At 35.1% G+C, this 25608-nt stretch overlaps 1 protein-coding gene across 1 annotated transcript in view; it reads left to right on the top strand.

Annotated features, from left to right (window-relative positions):
• LOC146936605 (uncharacterized) overlaps positions 1-23754 on the top strand; it is a 31464-nt gene extending 7710 nt beyond the window's left edge. The window contains exons 3-4 of the mRNA XM_085749250.1: positions 23246-23393; positions 23496-23754. Coding sequence (XP_085605376.1) covers positions 23246-23393; positions 23496-23754 — 407 coding nt within the window. The remainder of the gene's footprint in view (positions 1-23245; positions 23394-23495) is intronic.
• Positions 23755-25608: the final 1854 nt, after the last annotated feature.

Here is a 25608-nt window from a genome sequence, read left to right as displayed (position 1 = left end):
TTGTGGATGGTTGTGAATAATTGATTTATGCTCTAATTGCATGTCTTAATTGTTTGTACTTATACACTTGGTGAATCTATTTGATGATAATTAATTGGATAATAATGATGAGGTGAGAATTGTATATATACATACATATGATATGGTGATTTCTTTGATAATGATGATTGCTTGCTTATAATTTGGAAATGATGAATTGTACTTGTTGAGATAAGCATGCTAGATGAGTAATGAAGTGAGTAATGTTTTCATTGATTGATGTTGATAAATGATGAGCTTTTGTTGATGACTTGATTAGAGGTTGAATATGCATGCTATGCTATGATAATAATGTGATAGCTTGAAATGTAAGTGATGGGGGATAATAATAATCATGTGATGCTGGTTTTCTAGGAGGAAGGGTTATGTATATGTGATACGTGTATGGTACACTTGTTGATATGAACTTGGAATGATGATATGGAATGGTTTTGAATGGTATGAGAATCATGAATACTTGTGAATACATGTATGATTTGTTATTCTGTATTCTTGAATATATCTTTCATTTCCAATGTTCTTGTTTAAATTTTTTATGGATTATGATGATGTAATGCTAACCCTCAGTGGTCTGTGGTGGACCGCCTACCTCTCTGTATGGATGGGTAGACGGCGTGCAGGTGTAGTTTAGTTGTTTGCTTGATGATGCCGAGGAGTGGAGTTCCTCTTTTTCATGCAAGTGTCTAGATTAGGGCTCTGATCTAGGGTAGTTTTTGCATGATGGTTTTTATTGGACTATGTATTTGGAGTTGAGATGTTATTTGTTATTTGAGAATTGGAGAATACAATTGTATTTTGTTGAGATCTGGAGATGTTTTTATAAATTATATGTATGTTCCGCTGCTATGTTGTGTAACATGATCTTTATGCATGTATGTTTTGTGGTTTATTCGGAGACGTAACATCTATTTCTAGAATATGTCTGATGTATTCGCGCGTTTTACCGCTTATTAGAAATAGGGTGTTACACAAAGCACTTTCACCTGACTCATACCAACACAACGGAGTCCTACACCTCCGACCATACAAAGCCTCAAACGGTGCCATTCCGATACTAGAATGAAAACTGTTGTTGTAAGTAAATTCATTCAACGATAAACATTCGACCCAACTGACACCTTGCTCTAACACACAAGCTCTCAACAAATCTTCCAAACTCTGAATAGTCCTCTCCGTCTGACCATCAGTCTGGGGTTGATAAGCAGAACTCAACCTCAACTTAGTTCCCAAAGCAACTTGCAAACTCTACCAAAACTTAGAAGTAAACCTCGGATCCCGATCCGACACAATACTAGAAAGAGTACCATGCAATCTAACAATCTGCTCAATGTAGATCTCAGCCAACTTCGCCACAGACATACCGGTCTTAATAGCAACAAAATGTGCCGACTTCGTCAACCGATCAATAATTACCCAAATCGAATCACAGCCCTTCACAGTCTTCGGCAAAGCTCCAACAAAATCCATAGAGATACTATCCCACTTCCACTCTGGCACAAACAACGGTTGCATCAAAGCTGACGGTCTCTGATGTTCAATCTAGATTTCAAACAAACCAAACAAGCATACACAAACTCTGCGATCTCTTCCTTCATTCCAAGCCACCAAAACAACCTCTTCAAGTCCTGATACATCTTAGTCGCTCCTGGATGAATACTCAAACTACTTTTGTGACCTTCATCAAAAATCCTTCTCTTAAGCTCAAGAACATCTGGTACACAAACACGATCACGAAACATCAAAACACCGTTCTCACCCAACCTGAAGTCTCCTCCCTTACCTTGGTTAACCAAAACCACTCGATCTACAAGTTCCAAATCTTCCTTCTAACCATTCTTGATCTCTTCCAAGATATTACTTGTCAACTTCAACATTCCCAACCTCACACCATCCGGCGTCAACTCACTAACCAAACTCAAATCTCGGAACTGCTCGATCAACTCCAACTCTTTAACCATCAAAGCAGACATATGCAATGGCTTCCTACTCAAAGCATCAACAACAACATTCGCCTTCCCAGGGTGATAACTGAACTGAAAATCAAAATCCTTAATATACTCCAACCATCTCCTCTGCCTCATATTCAACTCCTTCTGGTCAAACAAGTACTTCAAACTCTTGTGATCACTGAACGCTTCAAACTTAGAACCATACAGATAATGCCTCCAAATCTTCAGCACATACGCAATGGCCGCCAATTCCAAATAACGAGTCAGATAATTCTTCCTATGCACTTTCAACTGCCTCGAAGCATAAGCCATAACCTGACGATTCTGCATAAGCACGCCACCAAGACCCATCTTAGAAGCATCACAATACATAGCAAACGATTCCTTCGGATTCGGCAAAATCAACACTGGAGCTGAAGTCAACCTCTTCTTCAACTCTTGGAAACTCTTCTCACACTTAGCATCCCAAACATAAGCTTGCCCTTTCCGAGTCAACTGCGTCAATGGCAACGCCAACTTAGAGAATCCCTCAATGAACCTCCGATAATATCATGTTGATGACATGCTGTCATTACGTAATTTTTACGACTTATTTTGACATTTTGGTAGAGTTCTAAGCAACATTAAGTGTCCAGGAGCAGTTAAAAGCAACAAATTTGAAAGAACTGGAATCAGCCAATTGTACTGTGATTTTCCAATCGCAATGCGATTTCTTGAAGTCAGAAGGCATGTTTTTGAAGAAGCTGGATCGTAATACGATCCATATAATCGTGATACGATTTCAAGAAGGGCTTTAAAGGAAATAAGGGTTTAAAGATGTAATCGTGGTACGATTTATCTAATCGTGGTACGATTTTGGGCGATCAGAACTTGCCTATTTAAGCTGAAGTCAGTCTCAAACAAATGGGATTACGATTTTGGAGAGCTAAAGTGCGATTTTAACACCCAGAAGGCTGCAGCGGAGAGGATTTCTTCATCTCTAACCCAGTTTATGTATGTTTTAATTCTTTCATTGATTATGCTATCTGTAAACTCACTTATGAGTAGCTAAATATCTTAGAGATTAGGTCGGAGATGAACTTATGTAACCCTAATTGATCATATGTTGCTGTGAAACTCTATTGTTTATTAGTGAATTTCTAGTCTTTATTCAATTCAATTGTTCTTAATGCTTTTTATATCCTGATCAAATATAAACATGATTTTGTAAGAACGAATGACTACTGACCATAGCTTTCGACTTAGACCTAATTGAATTGTTCTACTAAACATGGTTAGTCTAGGAATGGATAATCGTTTGTTAGTGATATTAGGTTAACGTTCATAAAACCTTCAAGGATTATTAGACCAGCTAAGGAATTAGGGGTTGTAGTTTAAGAAGAGGGTCTAACTCAAGGGATTGATTAGGGCTAATTTGTTAACTATCGTGAAACTAGAAGATCATTAGTAACAATAGGTGCAGTAACCAATTAGGGGAAACATAGAGGATTCGAAGACCTGATCTCATCTTTCTCATATTTTCTTAATCAAATCTAATTCTTTTATTTGATTTCATAAAATCAAACCAAATCTACTGCCTAGTGGCAAACTAAAATAAACTTTTATACATCCTATTTTTATAATGCGATTGAATTATTGAAGTTAAAAACAGTCCTCGTGGGATCGATATTTTTACTACTTCGATAGTATTTGGTGGACTTGCCAAACGTCTATCAAGTTTTTGGCGTCGTTGTCGGGGACTGTTGAATTATTTCAACAAGGCAATTACGTTATAATTTAGGATTTCTGCAATTTAATTTTCTGTTTTTATTTTATTTTTTTGTTTTAGTATTCATTTGATTACTTTGCATTGTGCAGTGCTACTAAGGTATTTTGCTGTTTATGCGAGGTAAGGTGAGCGCCGACGATCTCGAATTTAATCCAGAAATTTAAAGGACTGCTAGAGCACTCTGGAAAGCTTCCCGGTTGCGATGGTTATCTCATTCCGTTCCACCGGGTGTTCGAGAACAAATACCGGAGCCACTCTCAACTGAATCTGAAACATCTGCTTCTCCTCAATCTGCTATCATGGGAGAACCCGCACAAAGACCAAAGCTAGGAGACTACGGGTTAGCAACTCATCGCGGTCAACTGACCTATACTTTTCAACCAGCCAACCCCGTTGCTTTCGACATCAAGACAACTGTCCTCAACGGTTTGAGGGACAAACAATTCGATGGGACTGAAGCTATGAGTCCCCATGAACACTTGAGCCGCTTTGCTGAAACTTGCTAGTTTTGTGTGCAACCAGCCACCGTGACTGAAGCACAAAAGAAACTAAAGCTATTTCCTTTCACCTTGACGGGAAGATCAAAAGATTGGTTGTTAACAATACCCAACGGGACTGTCCAAACATGGGAAGAGTTAGAGCTGAAGTTCCTTGAGAAATATTTCCCTATGTCTAAGTATTGGGAAAAGAAGATGGAGATCTCTAACTTCAAGCAAGGAGAAGGTGAGTCATTATATGATGCTTGGGAGCGATTCAACTTGCTTCTTAAGAGATGCCCTAATCATGAGTTCACCGAGAAACAATACCTCCAAATCTTCACTAAGGGGGTAACACCAAACACTAGGATGTTCTTAGATGCTTCCGCGGGAGGTAGTCTCAAGAGCAAAACTGATCATGAAGTCCAAGCTTTAATAGAAAACATGGCTGGAAATGAGTATCGTGCTGAAGCTAAGAAGAAGGAAAGAGGAGTGTTTGGGGTGAGTGAACAAACTGCTATCCTTGCTAACCAAGAAGCCATGAACAAACAAATCGAGGCTCTAACTATGGAGTTTCAAGTCTTCACTTTGGCCCATAAGCAACAACAAGTGGCTGCAATCAAGTGTGACTTATGTGGTGAGGAACATCCCAATGGTGAATGTGTACCAGAAGGGTCTAGTGAAGAAGCTAACTACATGGGAGGATATCAAAGGCAAAATCAATACTACAGTCCAGGAATCAACAAGCATCCCAATCTAAGCTACTCAAATAAAAACGCTTTAAATTCTCAGATGCTTGCTCCTCCACAACAACAACAAAGAAAGCCATCAGCTCTTGAGGAAACGATGATGAACTTTATGAAGATGACTCAAGGCAACTTTGAAGAGATGAAGAGGAGTCAAGAGGCTGAAAGAAAGAACAATGAAGCTTCCAGGAAGATGCTTGAAACTCAACTGGGGCAATTAGCTAAGCAATTGGCTGAACAAAACAAAGGCGCATTCTCAGGTAAGACTAAAGACAACCCTAAGAATGAGTCTTGTAATGCTATTGAATTGAGGAGCAAAAAGGTTTTGACACCTTTAGTTCCAAAAGCTCCAAAGAAGGTTGATGTTGTAGTAGTTGAGGAGGAGGAAGATGGTGAAGTTGAAAAGAATGATGAGGGTGTAGTTGAAAAAGAAAGTGATCATGAAGTAGTTGAAAATGAAAGGAAGAAAAAAATAGAGCGAGAAAAAAGTGAGAAGTTAATTGATGAGGATTCAATCTTGAGGAAGTCGAAGAGTCAAATCTTGAAAGATGGAGATAAACCACAAGTTGTTCCATCATATGTGAAGCTTCCATACCCTCACTTAGCCAAGAAGAAAGAAAAGGATGAAGGTCAATTCAAGAAGTTCATGCAACTTTTCTCACAACTTCAGGTGAATATTCCTTTCGGTGAAGTTGTTGATCAAATGCCATTATATGCTAAGTTCATGAAGGACTTGTTAACTAAAAGAAGGGAGCCTAAGGATGATGAGAACATAGCAAGTATCAACTTGATGCCTCTTTCAATGATGAAGAAGCTTAAGTGTGGGGAACCAAAACCAACAAGAATGACCATTACTTTAGCTGATCGGTCAATCTCTTATCCTTTCGGTGTGCTTGAAGATGTGCTAGTCAAGGTTAATGACTTGGTGTTTCCGGCAGATTTTGTGATCTTAGATATGGCTGAAGATGAAGAAATGCCACTCATTCTAGGAAGACCTTTCCTTGCAACTGGTCGTGCTTTGATTGATATTGAAAAAGGAGAGCTAATGTTGAGATTCCACAAGGAGCAAGTAGTGTTTAATATATTTGAGGCCATGAAGCACAAAGATGAAAACCCCAAGTGCTACCAGATTGATGTTGTTGAAGAAATAGTTGAAGATGACTCTTGTGAACATCAACCAACACAACCTCTTGAATGTGCAATTGTGAATTCTATAGAAAGTTGTAATGATGATGAAGATCTTGAAGTAAGTGATTGTGTCAAGTAACTAGAAGCAAGAAAGCAAGAGTTGGGACCGGTAAAAATAGAAGAATTAATGGGTAAGTACTCTAGGGATGCTCCTATTTTGAGTGGAGAAGGAGAGAAAAATCCAGAATTAAAAGAACTTCCTTATCACTTGAAGTATGTTTTCCTCACCAAAGATGCCTCTAAACCAGTAATCATCAGCAATACCTTGACACCTTTGGAAGAAGAAAAATTAATGAGGGTGTTAAAGGACAATCAAGGAGCTTTGGGGTGGAACATTTCTGATTTGAAGGGTATTAGTCCAGCTTATTGCATGAAAAAAATACACATGGCGGCTGAGTACAAACCGGTGGTTCAACCTCAAAGGAGACTTAACCCAACAATGAAGGAAGTGGTGAAGAAAGAGGTGCTGAAGTTACTAGATGCAGGTATGATCTACCCTATCTCAGATAGCTCATGGGTGAGTCCAGTTCACGTGGTGCCTAAGAAAGGAGGAATGACGGTGGTGGCTAATGAAAAAAATGAATTAATACCCACCCGTACCGTCACTGGTTGGAGAATGTGTATAGACTACCGGAGGTTGAATACCGCAACAAGAAAGGACCACTTTCCATTACCATTCATGGATCAAATGATTGAGAGATTGGATGGCCAAGCCTTTTATTGCTTCTTGGATGGGTATTTGGGGTATAATCAAATTGCAGTGGTTCCGGAAGATCAAGAAAAGACTGCCTTTCACTTGTCCATTTGGTGTTTTTGCTTATTGAAGGATGCCCTTTGGGCTGTGTAATGCGTCGGCGACCTTTCAAAGGTGTATGCTCTCCATCTTCTCTGATATGATAGAGAAGAACATTGAGGTATTTATGGACGATTTTTCTGTTTTTGGTAAGTCTTTTGATCAATGCTTGTTCCATTTAAATGCTGTACTTAAAAGATGCACCGAAACTAACCTTGTTTTGAATTGGGAAAAATGTCATTTTATGGTAACTGAAGGTATAGTTTTGGGGCATAAAATAAGTGCTAAAGGCATTGAAGTGGACCAAGCTAAGATAGAGGTTATAGAGAAACTTCCTCCACCCGTTAATGTTAAAGGAGTAAGGAGTTTCTTGGGGCATGCCGGTTTCTATCGGCGTTTCATAAAAGACTTTTCTAAAATTTCCAAACCCCTCTGTAACCTCTTGGTCAAAGAAAACGAGTTTAATTTTGATTCTGAATGTCTAAATTCTTTTTCTTTGATTAAAAACAAGTTGGTGATTGCACCAATAATCATTGCACCCGATTGGGATTTACCATTTGAACTTATGTGTGATGCAAGTGATTATGTTGTTGGTGCAGTCCTAGGCCAACACTAGAACAAATTTTTCCATGCAATTTACTATGAAAGCAAGGTTTTAAATGAAAATCAAGTTAACTATTCCACAACTGAAAAGGGATTGCTTGTTGTAATCTTTGCATTGGAAAAATTTCGTTCTTATCTAATAGGCTCCAAAGTCATTGTTTTTACAGATCATGCAGCTCTTAAATATCTCTTGACTAAAGGGGATTCAAAGCCTCGACTGTTGAGGTGGATCCTATTATTGCAAGAATTTGATCTTGAGATTCGTGACAAGAAGGGAGTTGAGAACGTGGTAGCTGATCACCTCTTAAGGCTGGAGAATGATGAGGTGACAAAGAAGGAGAAGGCCATCAAGGCCGAGTTCCCTGATGAACAGCTGTTTGCTATTGGAGAAAGGCCCTGGTTTGCTGACATGGCTAACTTTAAGGCCGGTAACATAGTTCCTGATGATATGACTTACCCTCAAAGGAAAAAGTTCTTCAAAGATGCGAACCACTACTTGTGGGATGATCCTTATCTGTTTAAGGTAGGCACTGAAGGTTTGATTAGATGTTGTGTTGCAGGTGAGGAAGCACATAGTATCATGTGGCACTGCCATAGCTCAGCTTATGGAGGCCACCATAGTGGAGAAAGGACAGCTGCAAAAGTCTTGCAAAGTGGATTCTGGTGGCCCACACTTTTCAAGGATTGCCACGACTTTGTCACAAGATGTGACAGATGCCAAAGGACAGGTAACATATCAAAGAGGAATGAAATGCCCCTAAAAGGAATCATTGAAGTTGAACCATTTGACTGTTGAGGTATTGATTTTATGGGACCATTCCCTTCCTCTTACTCTTATCTCCATATTCTAGTATGTGTAGATTATGTCACAAAGTGGGTTGAAGTGATACCTTGTGTTGCTAATGATGCCAAAACTGTTGTCAACTTCCTTCAGAAGAATATTTTCACTAGGTTTGGAACCCCTAGAGTATTGATTAGTGATGAGGGGAAGCATTTTTGCAATAATTTTCTTGAAAATGTGCTAAAAAGGTATAACATTAAGCACAAAGTTGCAACTCCCTATCACCCACAAAGTAGTGGTCAAGTAGAGGTTTCAAACCGACGGCTGAAACAAATTCTAGAGAAAACAGTTGCGTCAAATAGGAAAGATTGGTCTAGGAAATTAGATGACGCGCTGTGGGCATATAGGACAGCCTTTAAACTCATCTTGGGTTTTCACCCTATCAGTTAGTCTTTGGGAAGGCATGTCATCTCCCAGTCGAGCTAGAGCATAAAGCTTATTGGGCCATTAAGGTCTTAAATTTTGATCAAGTAGCCGCTGGTAAGAAAAGACTTTTGAAACTTAATGAACTTGAGGAGATGAGGCTTAGAGCGTATGAAAATGCGCTCATCTATAAAGCCAGGACAAAAAGGTATCATGACAAAAACTTAGTGTATAGGGATATTAACTGTGGACAACTAGTTTTGTTGTATAATTCCAGGTTGAAGCTGTTTCCTGGGAAGCTCAAGTCAAAATGGTCTGGACCATTCTTGGTCAAAATTGTGTCACCATATGGAGCTGTTGAACTAGTAACACCTGAAGGAGATCGAAGTTTCAAAGTGAATGGACAAAGAGTTAAGCCATACCTAGGTGGCAACCTACCAAAAGGAAGGGTGGGACTCATTCTGAAGGACCTCTAAGGATCCTTAGCAGTCAAGCTAGTGATGATAAAGAAGCGATGAGTGGGAGGCAACCCACTAGATTTACTTTTGCTTTCGTTTCATTTTGTTTTTAATTTCCCTTCAATGTCAAAAGTCCGTTGAACTTATTTCCCCTTTTGTGATAAATTTGCACTTGTTTATTATTGACGAATTTGTTTGTTAGTTGACTCTTTACAGTTTAGTAACAAATGTTTGATCAAAGTGATATTCCAAAAGTTCAAAAGGAGGAGTGACTTGGTATTTCAAAGGCGAAGTGTACGGCAGTAAAGATAGGTAGTCACAACTCCCAGAAATCTCAGCCATAAGGTTCATTGCCAAATTTTGTTTTTCAATTTACATATATTAGAATATTCCATGCATCTACATTTCTAGAACTTGCGATTTTTCTTTACTGTTGATTGATCTTTGTCATTAGCGCACTGAGGCAAAAGCGCTTGGTCCTGTGAGCCTTTTGAAGCCTACCCTGATTTTAATTGTTATATATTATCCATTTCTTAGCCAATTTGAGCCGGTAGGATTAGAACTTTTTGTTCGATGACAAACTACATTACAAGCCTAGAGACTTTTAGGATTTGTCCCTTAATGTATTTTTTGAGTTAAGGCATTGTAGAATGTTGCTAAAGATTAAGTTTGGGGTTGCTATTGGAATTTGCAACCAACTAAGTTTGGGGTGGGGGTACTAGAGAATAAGAGAACAAAAATGAAAGAAAAAGAAATTGTCATGCAAAATATACACAAAAATGGTGTATGAAAAAAAAATGAAAATGAATGATGAAAAGAAAGGGACAAAACATTGAAAATCCGAGTAACTTCAAACTCGATTGTCCCTAAGGTTAAAAATATTCTCTAGTACCTTAAAATTGATTGTTGTTCCACAAGGTGAATGAATGAAGGATTGAATTTTGTGCTTTATCTTCCGTAGGAATGCCTAACTCAAATTTTGTGTAGCCTACTTATCCAAATATTATCCCACCTTCACCTAAGCCCCGTTATAACCCTTAAAGACCTCAAAGTATGCATTGACATTGATTTTGATTGACGTTTAGAAACTTTTCAAGCGTATGGTAATATGTAGATTGCCTGTCGACTGTGAACCCTATTCAAATTGTTGCGTGGAGTTGTGAATTGGTGGATGCGAACAAGTCAAACTAGCTCATCTTTAGCTAGTAAGGTGATTGAACTTTTTGGGTACTATTACTTGATCAGGTATTTTTTATTTTACTGTCGGCTGTCAATTTTGCAAATGAATTCCTTGAGGACAAGGAATGGCTTAAGTTTGGGGTTGTGATGACATGCTGTCATTACGTAATTTTTAGGACTTATTTTGACATTTTGGTAGAGTTCTAAGCAACATTAAGTGCCCAGGAGCAGTTAAAAGCAACAAATTTGGAAGAACTGGAATCAGCCAATCGTACTGCGATTTTCCAATCCCAATGCGATTTTTTGAAGTCAGAAGGCATGTTTTTGAAGAAGCTGGATCGTAATACGATCCATATAATCGTGATACGATTTCAAGAAGGGCTTTAAGGGAAATAAGGGTTTAAAGATGTAATCATGGTACGATTTATCTAATCGTGGTACGATTTTGGGCGATCAGAACTTGCCTATTTAAGCTGAAGTCAATCTCAAACAAAGGGGATTACGATTTTGGAGAGCTAAAGTGCGATTTTAACACCCAGAAGGCTGCAGCGCAGAGGATTTCTTCATCTCTAACCCAGTTTATGTATGTTTTAGTTCTTTCATTGATTATGCTATTTGTAAACTCAATTATGAGTAGCTAAATATCTTAGAGATTAGGTCGGAGATGAACTTATGTAACCCTAATTGATCATATGTTGCTGTGAAACTCTATTGTTTATTAATGAATTTCTAGTCTTTATTCAATTCAATTGTTCTTAATGCTTTTTATATCCTGATCAAATATAAACATGATTTTGTAAGAACGAATGACTACTGACCATAGCTTTCGACTTAGACCTAATTGAATTGTTCTAATAAACATGGTTAGTCTAGGAATGGATAATCGTTTGTTAGTGATATTAGGTTAACGTTCATAAAACCTTCAAGGATTATTAGACCACCTAAGGAATTAGGGGCTGTAGTTTAAGAAGAGGGTCCTAACTCAAGGGATTGATTAGGGCTAATTTGTTAACTATCGTGAAACTAGAAGATCATTAGTAACAATAGGTGCAGTAACCAATTAGGGGAAACATAGAGGATTCGAAGACCTGATCTCATCTTTCTCATATTTTCTTAATGAAATCTAATTCTTTTATTTGATTTCATAAAATCAAGTCAAATCTACTGCCTAGTGGCAAACTAAAATAAACTTTTATACATCCTATTTTTATAACGCGATTGAATTATTGAAGTTAAAAACAGTCCTCGTGGCATCGATATTTTTACTACTTTGATAGTATTTGGTGCACTTGCCAAACGTCTATCACCTGCCAAACCAAGAAAGTTTCTAACTTCAAAAACAGACTTAGGTGATTCCCATTGCAACACTGCATCAACCTTTGACGGATCCACGACAATACCACCTTTAAAAATCACATGACCAAGGAAACTCACTTCCCGCAACCAAAACTCACACTTTGACAACTTAGCAAACAACTTCTTCTCTGTCAAAACTCCCAACACAATCCTCGAATGCTCGGCATGCTCTTCCTCAGACTTCGAATACACCAAAATATCATCTATAAACACCACCATAAAACGGTCCAGAAAAGGATGAAATATTCTATTCATATATTCCATGAAGACACCTGGCGCATTAGATACTCCAAATGGCATCACAGAATACTCATATTGTTCATACCTCGTTTGGAACGCAGTTTTGGATATATCTTCCGCCTTTACTCTAATCTGATGATATCCTGACCTTAAATCAAACTGGCTGAACACCTCCGCACCAACCAATTGATCCATCAAATCATCAATCCTCAGAAGCGGATACCGATTCTTGATTGTTACTTTGTTCAACTGCCGATAATCCACACACAACCTCATGCTTCCATCCTTCTTGTTAACCAACAACACTGGAGCATCCCACGGAGAAACACTCGGTCTGATAAACTGCTTCTCAAGCAACTCTTCCAACTGCTGCTTCAACTCACCCAACTCTGATGCAGACATCCGATACGGCGCAATCGAAATAGGACTCATTCTTGGTACCAAATCAATTGCAACTCAAGTTCCCTTTCCGGCGGTAACTCGATAATGTCGTCTGGAAAAACTTCTGAAAATTCTTGCAATACCGGCAAATCATCAACTCTTTTCTCTCCACTTTCCTTCAAGGAAGCAAACATCATGAACACACTAGCTTCACCATCCAAAGACTTCTTCACTTGTTCTGCGGTCAAGAACTTCCCACATTCCTCAGCTACCGGCTTAGAAAACATTATACTCTTGGTCAAACAATTAATGTTAACACCAAAAGTCAACATCCAATCCACACAAAAAATCACGTCCATATGCTTCAACGGAAGACACACAAGATCCAACTCAAAATCAACATTGCCAAAACTAACAGGACACTTAGCACACAATAAAGAAGTAGTCACCTAACCACTAGCTGGGGTGTCGATAACCACCCTTCGAGACAACGGAGTCACAACCAAACCCAAACGCTCAACACAACTAACCGCGATAAAAGAATGAGTAGCACCAATATCAATAATTGCAATCAAAGGAGTACTATTGATAAAACATATACCTCGGATGAGATTATCCGGATGCTCCACCTCTTCCGCATTCAATGCAAACACCTTCCCCGCCGCCTTCTTCGGCTTGGTACACTTAGTATTGATATGCCCCTTCTCACCACAATTGTAGCAAGTAATCTCCTTCTTGCACTCAAAAGCCTTGTGACTTGCTTCCCCACACTTGTAGCAACTCTCTCCCTTCTTGCAATCATTAGAGTAATGACCCAAAGTTCCACACTTGTAGCACCTCACCTCAACAACATTCGACTTAGAGCCTCCACCAGATTCTTTCTTCTTTCCATTGTCCTTGCTATACGGCTTCCCAAATCCATGACCCTTTCCCTTCTTCTCATTATGAGCCTTGTAGTGATTAGCTTTAGCCCTTCCGGCGTCATCAAACATACGACATTTATGCACCAAAGTGTCAAAGTCACTGATCTCCTGAATACAAATGTATTGATAGATGTCGGGCCTCAAACCGATCTCAAACTTCACACACTTAGAAACCATAGCATCCTCCGCATTGATGTACGGACAAAACCTCGAAAGCTCTTCAAACTTTGCAGAAACCACAACCACAAACAACTGAGCTTCTCTATCCAATAGAACGGAACACCACTTAGCTCAGACCCTCGTAAAAGAACGGAACACCAGAACAAGTACCTACAGTACTTCCGTACATGTCGCATACAACTGGAAAAACAACCAACAGATAAGAACAAAACCACAACTAGACAAGTATCGAAGGTAACTCATTACCGTTCGTATACTAATAGGAAAAATCAACGGATACTAGTTCGGACAAGGACTAACCACAGCTCTGATACCAACTTGTAACACCCTACTTCTAATAAGCGGTAAAACGCGCGAATATACAAATATATTCTAGAAATAGATGCTTCGTCATCAAAACAAAAACAACATACATGTATAAATTGTCAAGTCTCATAAACATAGCAGCTGAACATATATATAACCATGTGAATAACATCTCCAAATCTCATGACAATAAATACATCTCTCAGATGCAATCAATGTCTCAACTCCAACTACATGATCAAAACAAGATCCAACATGCAAGTACTACCCTAGATCAGAGCCCTAATCTAGACACTTGCGTATAAAAAGGAGGAACTCCGCTACTCGACAACATCAAGCATACAATCTAAGCACCATGCGCTCCATCTACCCGTCCATACGGAAAGGCTGGTGGTAAACCACTGAGGGTTAGCAATACATCATCATAATCCATATAAGATTTAATAAGAACATCGGAAATGAAAGATATATTCAAGAACGAAGAATAACAAATCATACATGTCTTCACAAGTATTCACAACACTCATATCATTCAATATCATCATTCCAAGTTCGTATCAACAAGTGTATCATACACGTATCACAATTTCAACCATATCAATTAACAATTAACAAGTTCAATCATCATGCACAACTCAAATGCAATTCAATTCACCAACAATGTATGCAATGGCTCTAGACTCATCTAGATGCATGCGGTACCATATCACCTCAAGGTCGTCACCTTCGATGCAACAAAAACATCGTAATCACCTCAATTGGATATAAAATCCACCACCATCAGTCATGAATGCATGAACATATGACTCGACTACAATGCATATGTTCACATAAACTAATCACCTCAACATCACCAATACTTGTATATATTTAATTAACAACAATTCACCACCACTTAACATTTATACAATTACCAACAACATCCATAATTCAAGCAACATATAGTTGTCACATATATACACCACCAATCATCTTCACATAAGGTATAAAAACTATCCATAAAGGATTCATATACAATTGGCTCTCAAAACTCAATTTCAATCAAGTTCATCCCTCAAAGTCACAACATTAAAAATAATTGAGCATTTAAGCCAAAACCAAGTAAACAAGTTCAATTGCCTATGCCATGTATTCTCACAAGTCACTTGTGTGTGCAGTAGAGGCTATGTAAGCAGTTCATAGTCATAGGTGTACTGCACTCAAGCGTGAGCAGCCAGCAACTGACGCCTGTGATGCAGTTCAGTGTTGTCCCGGCTTTTCCGATTCGCTGTTTTGTTCGTACAATCTCGACCGTTAACCCAAATTCAATTCCGTTTTCACCTACGCGTTCTACACAATTAATCCTATCATATTTTTCTGAAAAACTATACTTTCACATTCTCAAACCAGCTTATCCCAGAATCACTTATTTCCAAATGCACTTAAAAAACACTTTTACAAGAAATCCTAATTTTCTCCCAAACGATTTCTCAATACTAATCAATGGCCAAAAACAGAAAATCATTATACCATAACTCATCATAATCAACTTGTTTCATTCATTAAAAATCATCAACATCACAATTCAACTTAATTTCATAAAAAATTCACCAATTCACCAATTTGCCACAACTTTCAACAACAACAACAAACTCATCAATAATTCATCATTCCAATGACACCCATTGCATCAATTCAGCAACAACATATGCCAAGATAACAACAACAACATTTGAACATGATTTCATCCACAATTCAACAACAACAACTTCATTCATCATCAATTTATCAACCACAACATTTTTCATCATCAATTTCACTCAAGAACATGTTGTATGCATATAAACCCATTTTGTCATGCAAATTCAACAACAACAACACAATTATCATACAAATCATGTTCTCAAAGATAACAACAACAATCATGCATGAATTTACACCAATTAAAATCAATTCATCAATTTCATAAAAATGGGTAAAAGGGAAAAGTTATGAAATTATGAGTGAAGCCTGACCCTCTTACCTCTAACACCAAGAATCTCTAACCCAAGCTTCAATTTAGCTCCTAGATGATGAATTCCTCTTCTAGCTCTAGCCTCCAACCCCTTTCTCTATTTCTTCTTCTTGAACCCTTATCTTCTCTCTATCTCTATCTTTTCTCTATTGTAAAATGCTGATGAAAAAACCCTATTTCTCTACTAACATGAGTTTATATTGGTCCTATTTAATTGGGCTCAACTCACAATATCTTAATGTGCCTAACCCATTTCTATTCCAACCCCAAAATATTACTACTCACTTAACGGTAAAAAGTAATACTAACGGTTACCTACCTGTAAATAAAATAAATTACTACAACTCCCTAGCACTTAGTAAAATAACAACTCTCACTAAGTACCAAAATTAATCCTCAACCAAATTACAAAATTACCCCTACTCTCAAAATAACCAAAATGCCCCTAAGTCCAAAATGACTAAAATACCCTTCTAACACCGAATTCTACAATTCCCAACCAAAAATACACACAGAGGCAAATAATCACATAAGAACACATATAACACACATAAATAAATAATAAAATAAATCTAGCGAAAATCGGGTTGTTACAGACACGAACTTCACTTCGTATCCGTGAGCTGGCACCGTTGGCAGTCGTGGTAGTTTTTTTTTGCAAAGCTTTGGTTTTTAGTAGTTTTAAAAACGGAGAGAGCTTATGTTCCCACAGACGGCGCCACTGGTCGTACATGATCAGAAGGTGACTTCCGGCGCTTTGAATGCAGTGGTTTGAATGGTGGTCGAATGCGTCAAGAATGCTTCTTGGAACGGCGAGGGGGTGTACCTCTAGGCACTCTGACGCTCAAGTCAGTAGAGATCAGAGAATGAGAGTTTAAAGGGAGAGTGGATTCTACCTTGGGGACTGCTAGGAGTCCCTTATATATAGAGGTGGGTGGCTGCAGAGCCGTTGTAATGGCATATGTGTGTCTGGCGGTTACGAAATCGTGGGAAGTGTAACCGCCGGAGAGAGATTCACAGGAACTTGCAATGAGACGTTGCAGTTCGTTTGAACTGGTCTCAATTGCTCCGTGTACGCACCTCGCGAGGAAGGGTTGTGTTGCAAGTAATGTTGCCAAATGCGGTATTTGGGCTTGGATTGTATTGGGCCTATGTAAATGGGCCTTGGGTGTTTTCGACCGGTCCAGAACATAAACCATTTGCAATTTCTTAATATAAAAATCCTAGTAGCGCGGCGATGGTATTATATTAGGTATCAGATAATTTCTTCATTTATATTCCAAATCAGTGTTTTAAATCGCCGATTGCATGTTTTTCAATTGGTTTATGAACTTGATGTTGTTGGTGATTTATCAAGCTTGAAAGCAAAGAAATATTCCTAGAGGAGAAAAATTAACCTTTGAAATCTGAGATGCCGTTGTATCACACAACTACAACATTTGCAATTTCATAACACCAAAACCATATGAGAATGGCGACGATAAGAAATTAGGTATGAAATCATTTCTTCATCTATATTTCAAGTATGTTTTAAATTGCCAATTTTAGTTTTTTTATTAGTTTATGAAATTGAATTTGTTGTTGAGTTCTATAGTGTTAAAGCAAAGAAATATTCCAAAAGGAGGAAAACCAGCCATTCGGGTATAAGATCTCGATGCATCACACAATTACACCTTTTTCAATTTTTTTTAATACCACAACTCTAGGAGTATGACAACAGTAAGAAATTAGGTATGAGACACTTTATTCATATATATTTCAAATCAGTGTTTTAAATTTCTAATTACACGTTTTTCTATTGGTTTATGCAACTGAGTTTATTATCGAGTCCTAGAGCGTGAAATGAAAGAAATATTTCTAGAGTAGAAAAAATTTCTTCTTGAAAATTGTAACGCAAATAGATTTTTATTCCAATTAATATACTAATTTTTTTTCTCTGACACGTATATTGATGCTCCCCAATGATCATGAAATTGTACATGCTTACTTAAGATGTGTTGATACATAAGTTATCAGTATATTAATCTCACTACGACGACGACTTTCAAAATAATTTTTGTTTTTGGAACATTAAGATGTTTCAATTTATGTTTTCCTTTAAGAATAATTTGTGAATCAAGTTATATTTTATGATGATGTAATGTTTGATATTTTGTTGCTTGTGGACAAAAATGATTCTTCTTTAAATTGAGAAATATTGACATATTATAAGTTGATTCAAAAGCTTAACCATATGCTAATTAAGATGTCATAATGAATACATTATAATATCTAAATCTTGTTTGAAGATAACACTAACGAGTTTTCAAATAATATCATATTTACATTAGTTTACTAAAACTTTATATATATATATATATATATATATATATATATATATATATATATATATATATGAGTCAGGATCCATTGACATTAGGTGTAAGTCAAAAGACTTTGACTTACACCAAATCTTAGCCATTAAATCTAAGTAATCCAATGGCTTACAACATTCCATAGGTTTAAACTAGAAAAGAAAATAGAAGAGAAGCACATGATCTCCTCCCTTTTCATTCTGATGAAATAAATCCTTGGAACTCCTAACACACCATCAACATACAACCTAGCAATTTGGTAAATTAACAGTGCCGATAAAAATACAAAATAACATTCGTCAACCAGAGAAATCATGAATGTTTGGTTTTCTATTTTACTTTTCTTACTTGGTTGTACCCAAGTAACAAAAAAAAACCCAATTTAGGATCCCATGCCCTAGGATAAAGTTTTAGTTGAAATTCAATTACGACATTGTTATCTCTAAATATACTAACCAAATTGTTTAAAATCATTATTTCGGTTACCTGATCTAATGTTTCAAGACTGATTTGATTTTTCTCGTCGACATAACGGTGATCTTGTGTGATCAGATGCAAATTGTATTTTTTTTAGAGAATTGATTCTCTCCATTGTCAAATCTTAGATCTTTTGCTCCCATATTTTGGACCACACCATTTATTAATTTTAACGGATAAGATTTGGTGTAAGTCTTTCAACTTACACCTGGTGTCAACGGATCCTACCTCTATATATATATATATATATATATATATATATATCAAATATGTTTGCATATGTTGATAACAAAATCACTTATTAATGATAAGATATTGTTGGGTCACGAGTGGATCTCGGGGGATCACTCTGATTGGGTTCAGAGAAACCACACAAGTTAATTGGACACCACACTTTAACTTAAAACATTAAGGAATTGAGTTTATGGGTCCTCTCACTTAAAAAGTCATAAATCTCTAACTTTCTAAGGAATATGGAACATCTAACTCATACATTCCATACAACAATCTCCCAGGTCAAGTGTGAGTCCACCAGTTCATCATGCCCATCCCTCAACAAAAAGCAATTTTATCCAAAAACAATTACATTTGTACCATCGTTGATACTGGTACCCATTGTCGAACCTCAACTTTGATGCCATTGTTCGGTCATGAGGGGAGTCCGGTGGATCACCCATATTAGGAATATAGCAACCACACAAGTGAGTTGGACACCACACTTTAATCCTAAACCTTAAAGTATTTTTTTTAATGGTTCTCTCACTTATAAAGTGCTCAACCTTCACTTTTATAAGAAATGTGGGACTTCTAACTCACACTTGCTACACAACAAATATAAGTATGTAAGAATGAATTATTTGAAATACGAATATTAAAGTACTGGAAATTTCGTATGGATGTAATATGAAAAGTGTTTGATTAATATATCTTTTTAGGTACTCTTGTATTTTGAATGATTTTTAATGCTTTAGAAGATTCTGAAAAAGTTTAATATGGTGAAATAATTGAATTGATTAAGGTACATAATGATATGTTCAGTCTATATGGATGTAACATACATGGTTCATAAACAAGCATTGGGCTATGCTCAATATTCACAAACAATATGATTGTCCATTATGATGCATCAAATGTATAATGTTGGGCAAGGTACTATATATTGCTAATTGGGTGGCACATCAAGAACTTTGATAAAGATGAAAAATGTATGATTTCCATCTAAACAATGCTAAACTATTTTATTATATTGTTACTTACTTGTTAATACTAGTCATATTCTTTCTAGCATAAGTTCAAACATGTTTTATTAATAATCAATAACACAACAAATATCATAAGTTTATCTTTTGAACAAAAGTTTGTTATCATTAAACCATAGATTAGACTCAAATATAATAGAGCAATTAATATTTTAGTTCCTCTATTATATTCTCAACAAGACCAATTGTCTAGAAACCAAATAATATTATGTTAAAATATTGTATTCCTCTTATGTATTCTCAACAAATTTAAGTCTGTAAAAAATGGGACCAAAAGTGAAATGAAGTCTTTAATTTTGTTTTATATATAAAATGTTAGTGTAAAAAATGATACACCGTTAGCAAATCGCAGTCAACCATATATGTAACTTTAGAAGTAATTATAATAAAGTAAAACATTTATAATGTTCTAAAAATTATAATTGATTGTACACCTTCCGTTCCTAAATACGTGTCAGAGTCAACCACTTTTCACATGTCAATGAACAACTTAGACCATTTTGTTTTATAAGGCAAGGGCACACTGACAATAGAAAAGGAATGAAAGACACTCCAACGAAGTTGGGATGTCTTACAGATTCCAGTCCTTGTCAGGTGCTCATATATATTATTAACAACTTAGACCATTAATATCTTTAATTATCTATCATAAAAATTTATATTTTTTTATATTTTAAAAATATAACTATTTTATTTACCTATAGAAAATCATAGTAAACCGAAAAATATGCTCAAAAAATGATTCTTTTATTCTTTCTCAATTGAGATCGTCTAATCGATCAATACAAAGACATGATACACAATAAACACACGATAGTTCCCTTGAATATTTTCTTATTTTCTCAGCAAATATCGAGCAACCAACAATATCGCACGAAAATGATTCTTTTACTCTTAATAAATCACATCCATCCAAATAAGTGGCTTAAAACTTGAGACAAATCAAACAATATCTTATATATTAACATTTGTCTGTATATATTAGTAAATAAAGTATGGTCAAAATATATCATGTGAACAATGCACATGATCAAACAACAACGTGTATTTAAGAATAGAGGGAGTATTAGTTTTCTATTCCCCAATTTTCATATCTCTTTTATCTTTATAGAATACACTTTTTCCTATTTTTAATTTGATATTTGAATTGTTTGTTAAGTGATGAATTATTTTTATTTCTTTCATAAATTCATGTACGGTTTTTTGTTAAATTTTCAGATGCATGTTACTTTAAAATAATGACAAATTTTTATGGTAGTAAATTTTATAAGTATTTGAAAATATGTTTCAATGGATGTTAGTGTAAAACTAATTTAAACCATTTTAATAAAAAAATGTGAGCAAGTATACATAGTCAAAACAAGTAGTATAATAAAATCGTTAACACGATAATTGTCGATGTCATCTTCCATATTACTAAAATATCTACTACCATAACAATTAATTTATTTTAAAGAAAGAAATCTGAATTTTTTAAAAAATATTCATACTTGAATTTCATATTAAAAGAAGATTTTTTATGATTTAACAAACTTTTGAAAATCACATTATAAATAGGTTGATTTGTTTTCTAGAAGGATCAGACAGATTTGTGAATTGTTGAAAAAGAGAACTAATACAATGAACAATTACTATTTGCTTACTCAGCAAAAACTGTTTTCCATTTGCATACCCTTTCCATAGAGGGAAAAATTGCATTTTTAATGTTTAAATTTTCGGGCGTGTTTATGACATACTCAATTCGCCTAAGGGGTTAATTTAGAGTTTATCTTTTTGGGTTAGAATTAGTATAAAAAGGACCCCTAACTCCCCTAATTAGATGCACAATTTCAAAGTTAGAACAAACTACTTTTGAAATTGTTTGGTTTTCTGATGTTGTATATGTTTCTGCATTCAGGTATAATTTCAACGCTTTTTGTTTTTGCTTAATTTTTTTATTTATTATTTATATGAATTGTTTTTTCTATTTTGAGTTTGAATAAGTTCAATTTAGGTTGCTTTTGTTTGTTTTGTTTGATTGAACGTGTAATTGATGAGTTAGTTTAAGTAGATTTAAGTTTTTTTTTATTCTTTATGTTTGATTTGAGTTTTTGTTTTTCATCACTTTTTTAAGGATGATTTTGTTGTTGAAGTGATATCGAAACTCAGAGATGGTTTTGAATATTTTTTTTTCTTCTTCGGGTGTTATAGATGATTGTTGGATTACTTGGGTGCCAACATAGTTGGGATATCACTAATTTTTAATGATGCATTTATACTTTAAAGTTTTTCTTAAAAAAAATTCGAAGAGGGGTGTGAATATATTTAATTATTTATTTAAATTTGAGAAAAATATTGATACAATCACTTTAGTTGGAATTGGGGAATGGTGCATGCAAGACCTTGTTGGTTTTGAATTTTGATTAAGTCAAGTACTATTTTTATTTTTATTTTTAAAAAGTTATGATCTTTTATATTGTTAAATTCTTTTACCATAAGCATATCTGCCTACAAGGAGAGCATGTGCAATTTCTCCTGTGTTGAGCATGCATCATTTTTTTGTTACAATTGTCAATTTAGCATAATTTGTTTACTATGTTTAATATTTTTTTTTCTATTTTCATCATGTTTTAGTTATGGTTTTTATTATTTAGCTTCACCATTTAGTAAGTATGAATTTGGTTTTTATGCCTAATCCTTTCATGGATGCCATATGGTGAAAATGATGATGGATTTCAGGAGAATCCATACTAGTTTTTCGCAGAGGTTGCTTTAGGTTATACTCATATATGGACTAGTTTGAAACTTTTTTTGCACAACTCTTTTTATGAGTGAGTGAGAAATGGATCAAGCTTTATCAGTTTTAAGAAAATTTATGAAGTGCTTATTTTGAAGGCTTTTTAGGGACCTAAGGAAGATTTGTAGAAATATATTTGTTTTGTTGGAATCTCGATGCCATCAAAGGCCGCTACAATATATTTTATGACTATGAGTTTACTTAGATTGTCTTATGTAGAACTATATTACATAAATATGTCCACATTTGGCATACATGTGAATTTCTAGTACATTCAACATTATGATGCTAAAGCAACCTTCAAACTCTGCTTTAATGTTATATTCCATTATGTTATGTTTGTACTCTTGAAATAATTTACTTTTACATTTTTTTGCAAATTACTTGTTTTGCCCTCAAGGGAATGCTCTTATTGACTAACTCTATATCTTTATTATTGTATCAACATTATATTAATATGATGAGCACATGGTCATTTCTACTATTTCAATATTCTTAAATGTTTGAAATATACAGGGACTGCCAAATATTCTTGTTACTCAAGGTCTAGAGTTTTGCTAGATTTTTTGCATATATATCATGTGTATTTGAAAATAGGTTTACAACAACCCATTGCCTGGATTGATGAGGAAGAGAACTACTTTTTCCCTAAAGTTTGTGGTGCTGCTTGTGCAATGGTTCATTCATGGTTGCTCAGTCTGCATAGTTCTCTTTTTCAAGGCATTCAACTACCTAAGTTTGTGAAGTATGGATCTTTACAACCTATGAATTTTATATTTTTTTCATTTAATTTGATTAATAAGATGATTAAATTGTTAATCACAATTTCATTTTATTTGTTATGCAGCATTTTAACTGGTTGGGGCAAACACAATAAAGTGCTGGGAGATGGAACTTTGAAAAAGGCTGTTGAAGCACTCCTAAATGGCATGGGGTCACCCTTCAGAATTTATGAGAATAATTTGGGAAGATTGGTGTCTCCTAGAGAAGTACTGACTGCTTGGCTGAGACAACATGGAGTTTTCAACTTGCTTGTTCTGTATGATGTCCTAAATCATTCTCAACCAGCTGCTCCATCACATGATTATCCTGCTCTTCAAAATTAGATAGATACAAGTTGCGTAGCACTGACACTTCAGATTGAATGTGTCTGGTGTCTGACATGTGTCGGTGTCCGACACCGGGCACCGACACATGTGATTACTTTCATTATTTTTATTTTTTAATTCATTATTAGTGTCGGAGCGTAAGGTTTGTTGTCTGTGCTGATGTCTCATAGGACCCCAATCTTGTATTTATTTCTTGGTTTAAATCCAATTCAATAATTCAATGTCTTGTATTTCTTTATTTTCCAGTGTCTTGTATTGCCCTGTTGTAGGTGCAAAAAAAAAAAATGAATGAATAATACTAGTTTGCTCCATTGATCCTTGTTCTTCTTTCCTCAATCTCATTATTTTATTGCAGTACTTGATTTATAAGATAAAGTCTCCTAATTATAATGACAAAAACAATTAAATCATTATTTTATTTTGTGATGCAATTAGTCATGATTCAATCGAACCATGACTAACCATACACCAAAAAAAAATAAAAAAAATAAATAATAAGAACGAGATGAAGCATGCGACTACGGTTCCATCTGGTTCAATAATACTAAGGTAGAATCAAAACCAAACCAACTAAGAGCTGACCGGTTCTTGGATGTAAATTTCAATAAGTTTAGTTGCAGGATGTTCTCTCATTTCAAATGGTGAAATTCTGCTATCTCATTGATCAATGATTGCTCAGACAAGAGGATAACATAGTAAATGAATTTGGCTATCACGCACTAGAACTACTTCTTTTTTTTACCTTTGAATATATCTTCTACTATACATGATATATTCAAAAATACGAAAGAAGAAGATTGCCCTAACAGTAGCTTTGGACCTATAATTGGAAGAAAAAATGCGTCAAATTTGTAGTTTAAATTTGGTTTTCTACAATGATGATTCATCTTAAAAAGATGTTTTATTCTTAGTAACATAGAATATGTCTTTGTGAATGTTATATTCAATCAATGATTTGGGTGTTAATATATTGTCTTGTATATACATTCTATTGTATTTTATGTTATAATGATCATTTTAATTTAACTCACTTGTTTAAGTTTTATAATATCCATTTCATCTCAACTTTTTGAAGTTTCAGTTTTAATAGTGATGTTAAAGTGTTTTTGAACTTGAAGTTGAAATAGAATCGTGTTGTCATAGTTTGTATATAAAAATGTTCAGCTAAAAGTAATGCTTAACCAGCGTGTAATTTAACTTTAATTTTTTGTTTTATTTTTGGAATTTTAATTTGAAAATAATTTCTTAAGGAAATTATTTATATCACCATTATCACAATGATTGTTTTAATTTTTTTTGCATCTAAAACAGATTTGCAGTGATTTATTTTTACGAGTAGTTAGTTCAGAATTACGACATTATTCATTTCGTGTTGAGAAAGACAATTATATATAGTATATATTCACCAAGTTATTTCCCAATTAGGATTATGATTGCTGAATTGGGAGCGATAATTGTGGATCAGTACGTATTCATATATAGTATATGCTTTAAAAATATTAATGAAAATTTTGGTAACTATATCTGTATCCTACTCAGGTTTGAAATGATTCATTTTGTGTCGAGAAAGACAAGTGCAATAAACTAATTACTAAAAGGATCTTCGTAGTATTTCTATGCCTTAGAGGCCAATTCTATAAAAGGATCTTCGTAGTATTTCTATTTTAATTTAATTTTTTTTTATACTTACAGTATTAAAATAATTTTTATCATAACTTATTGTTTTCCTGTCATCAAAAAAATTTTAATTAGTTTTTTTCATTGTAATCCAAAAATACAGGACTATTCATTTCATGTTGATAAAGACAATAATATCAAAATATTTACTACACCTTTTACTAATTAGGATTA

The sequence above is a fragment of the Medicago sativa genome, chromosome 3 (assembly GCF_051527215.1).
Source record: "Medicago sativa cultivar Bolivia chromosome 3, Bolivia_mono, whole genome shotgun sequence".
In the NCBI taxonomy this organism is placed as follows: Eukaryota; Viridiplantae; Streptophyta; class Magnoliopsida; order Fabales; family Fabaceae; genus Medicago; species Medicago sativa.
Note: the sequence above shows the minus strand (reverse complement) of the source record. Positions and strands in the feature narration are given on the sequence as shown.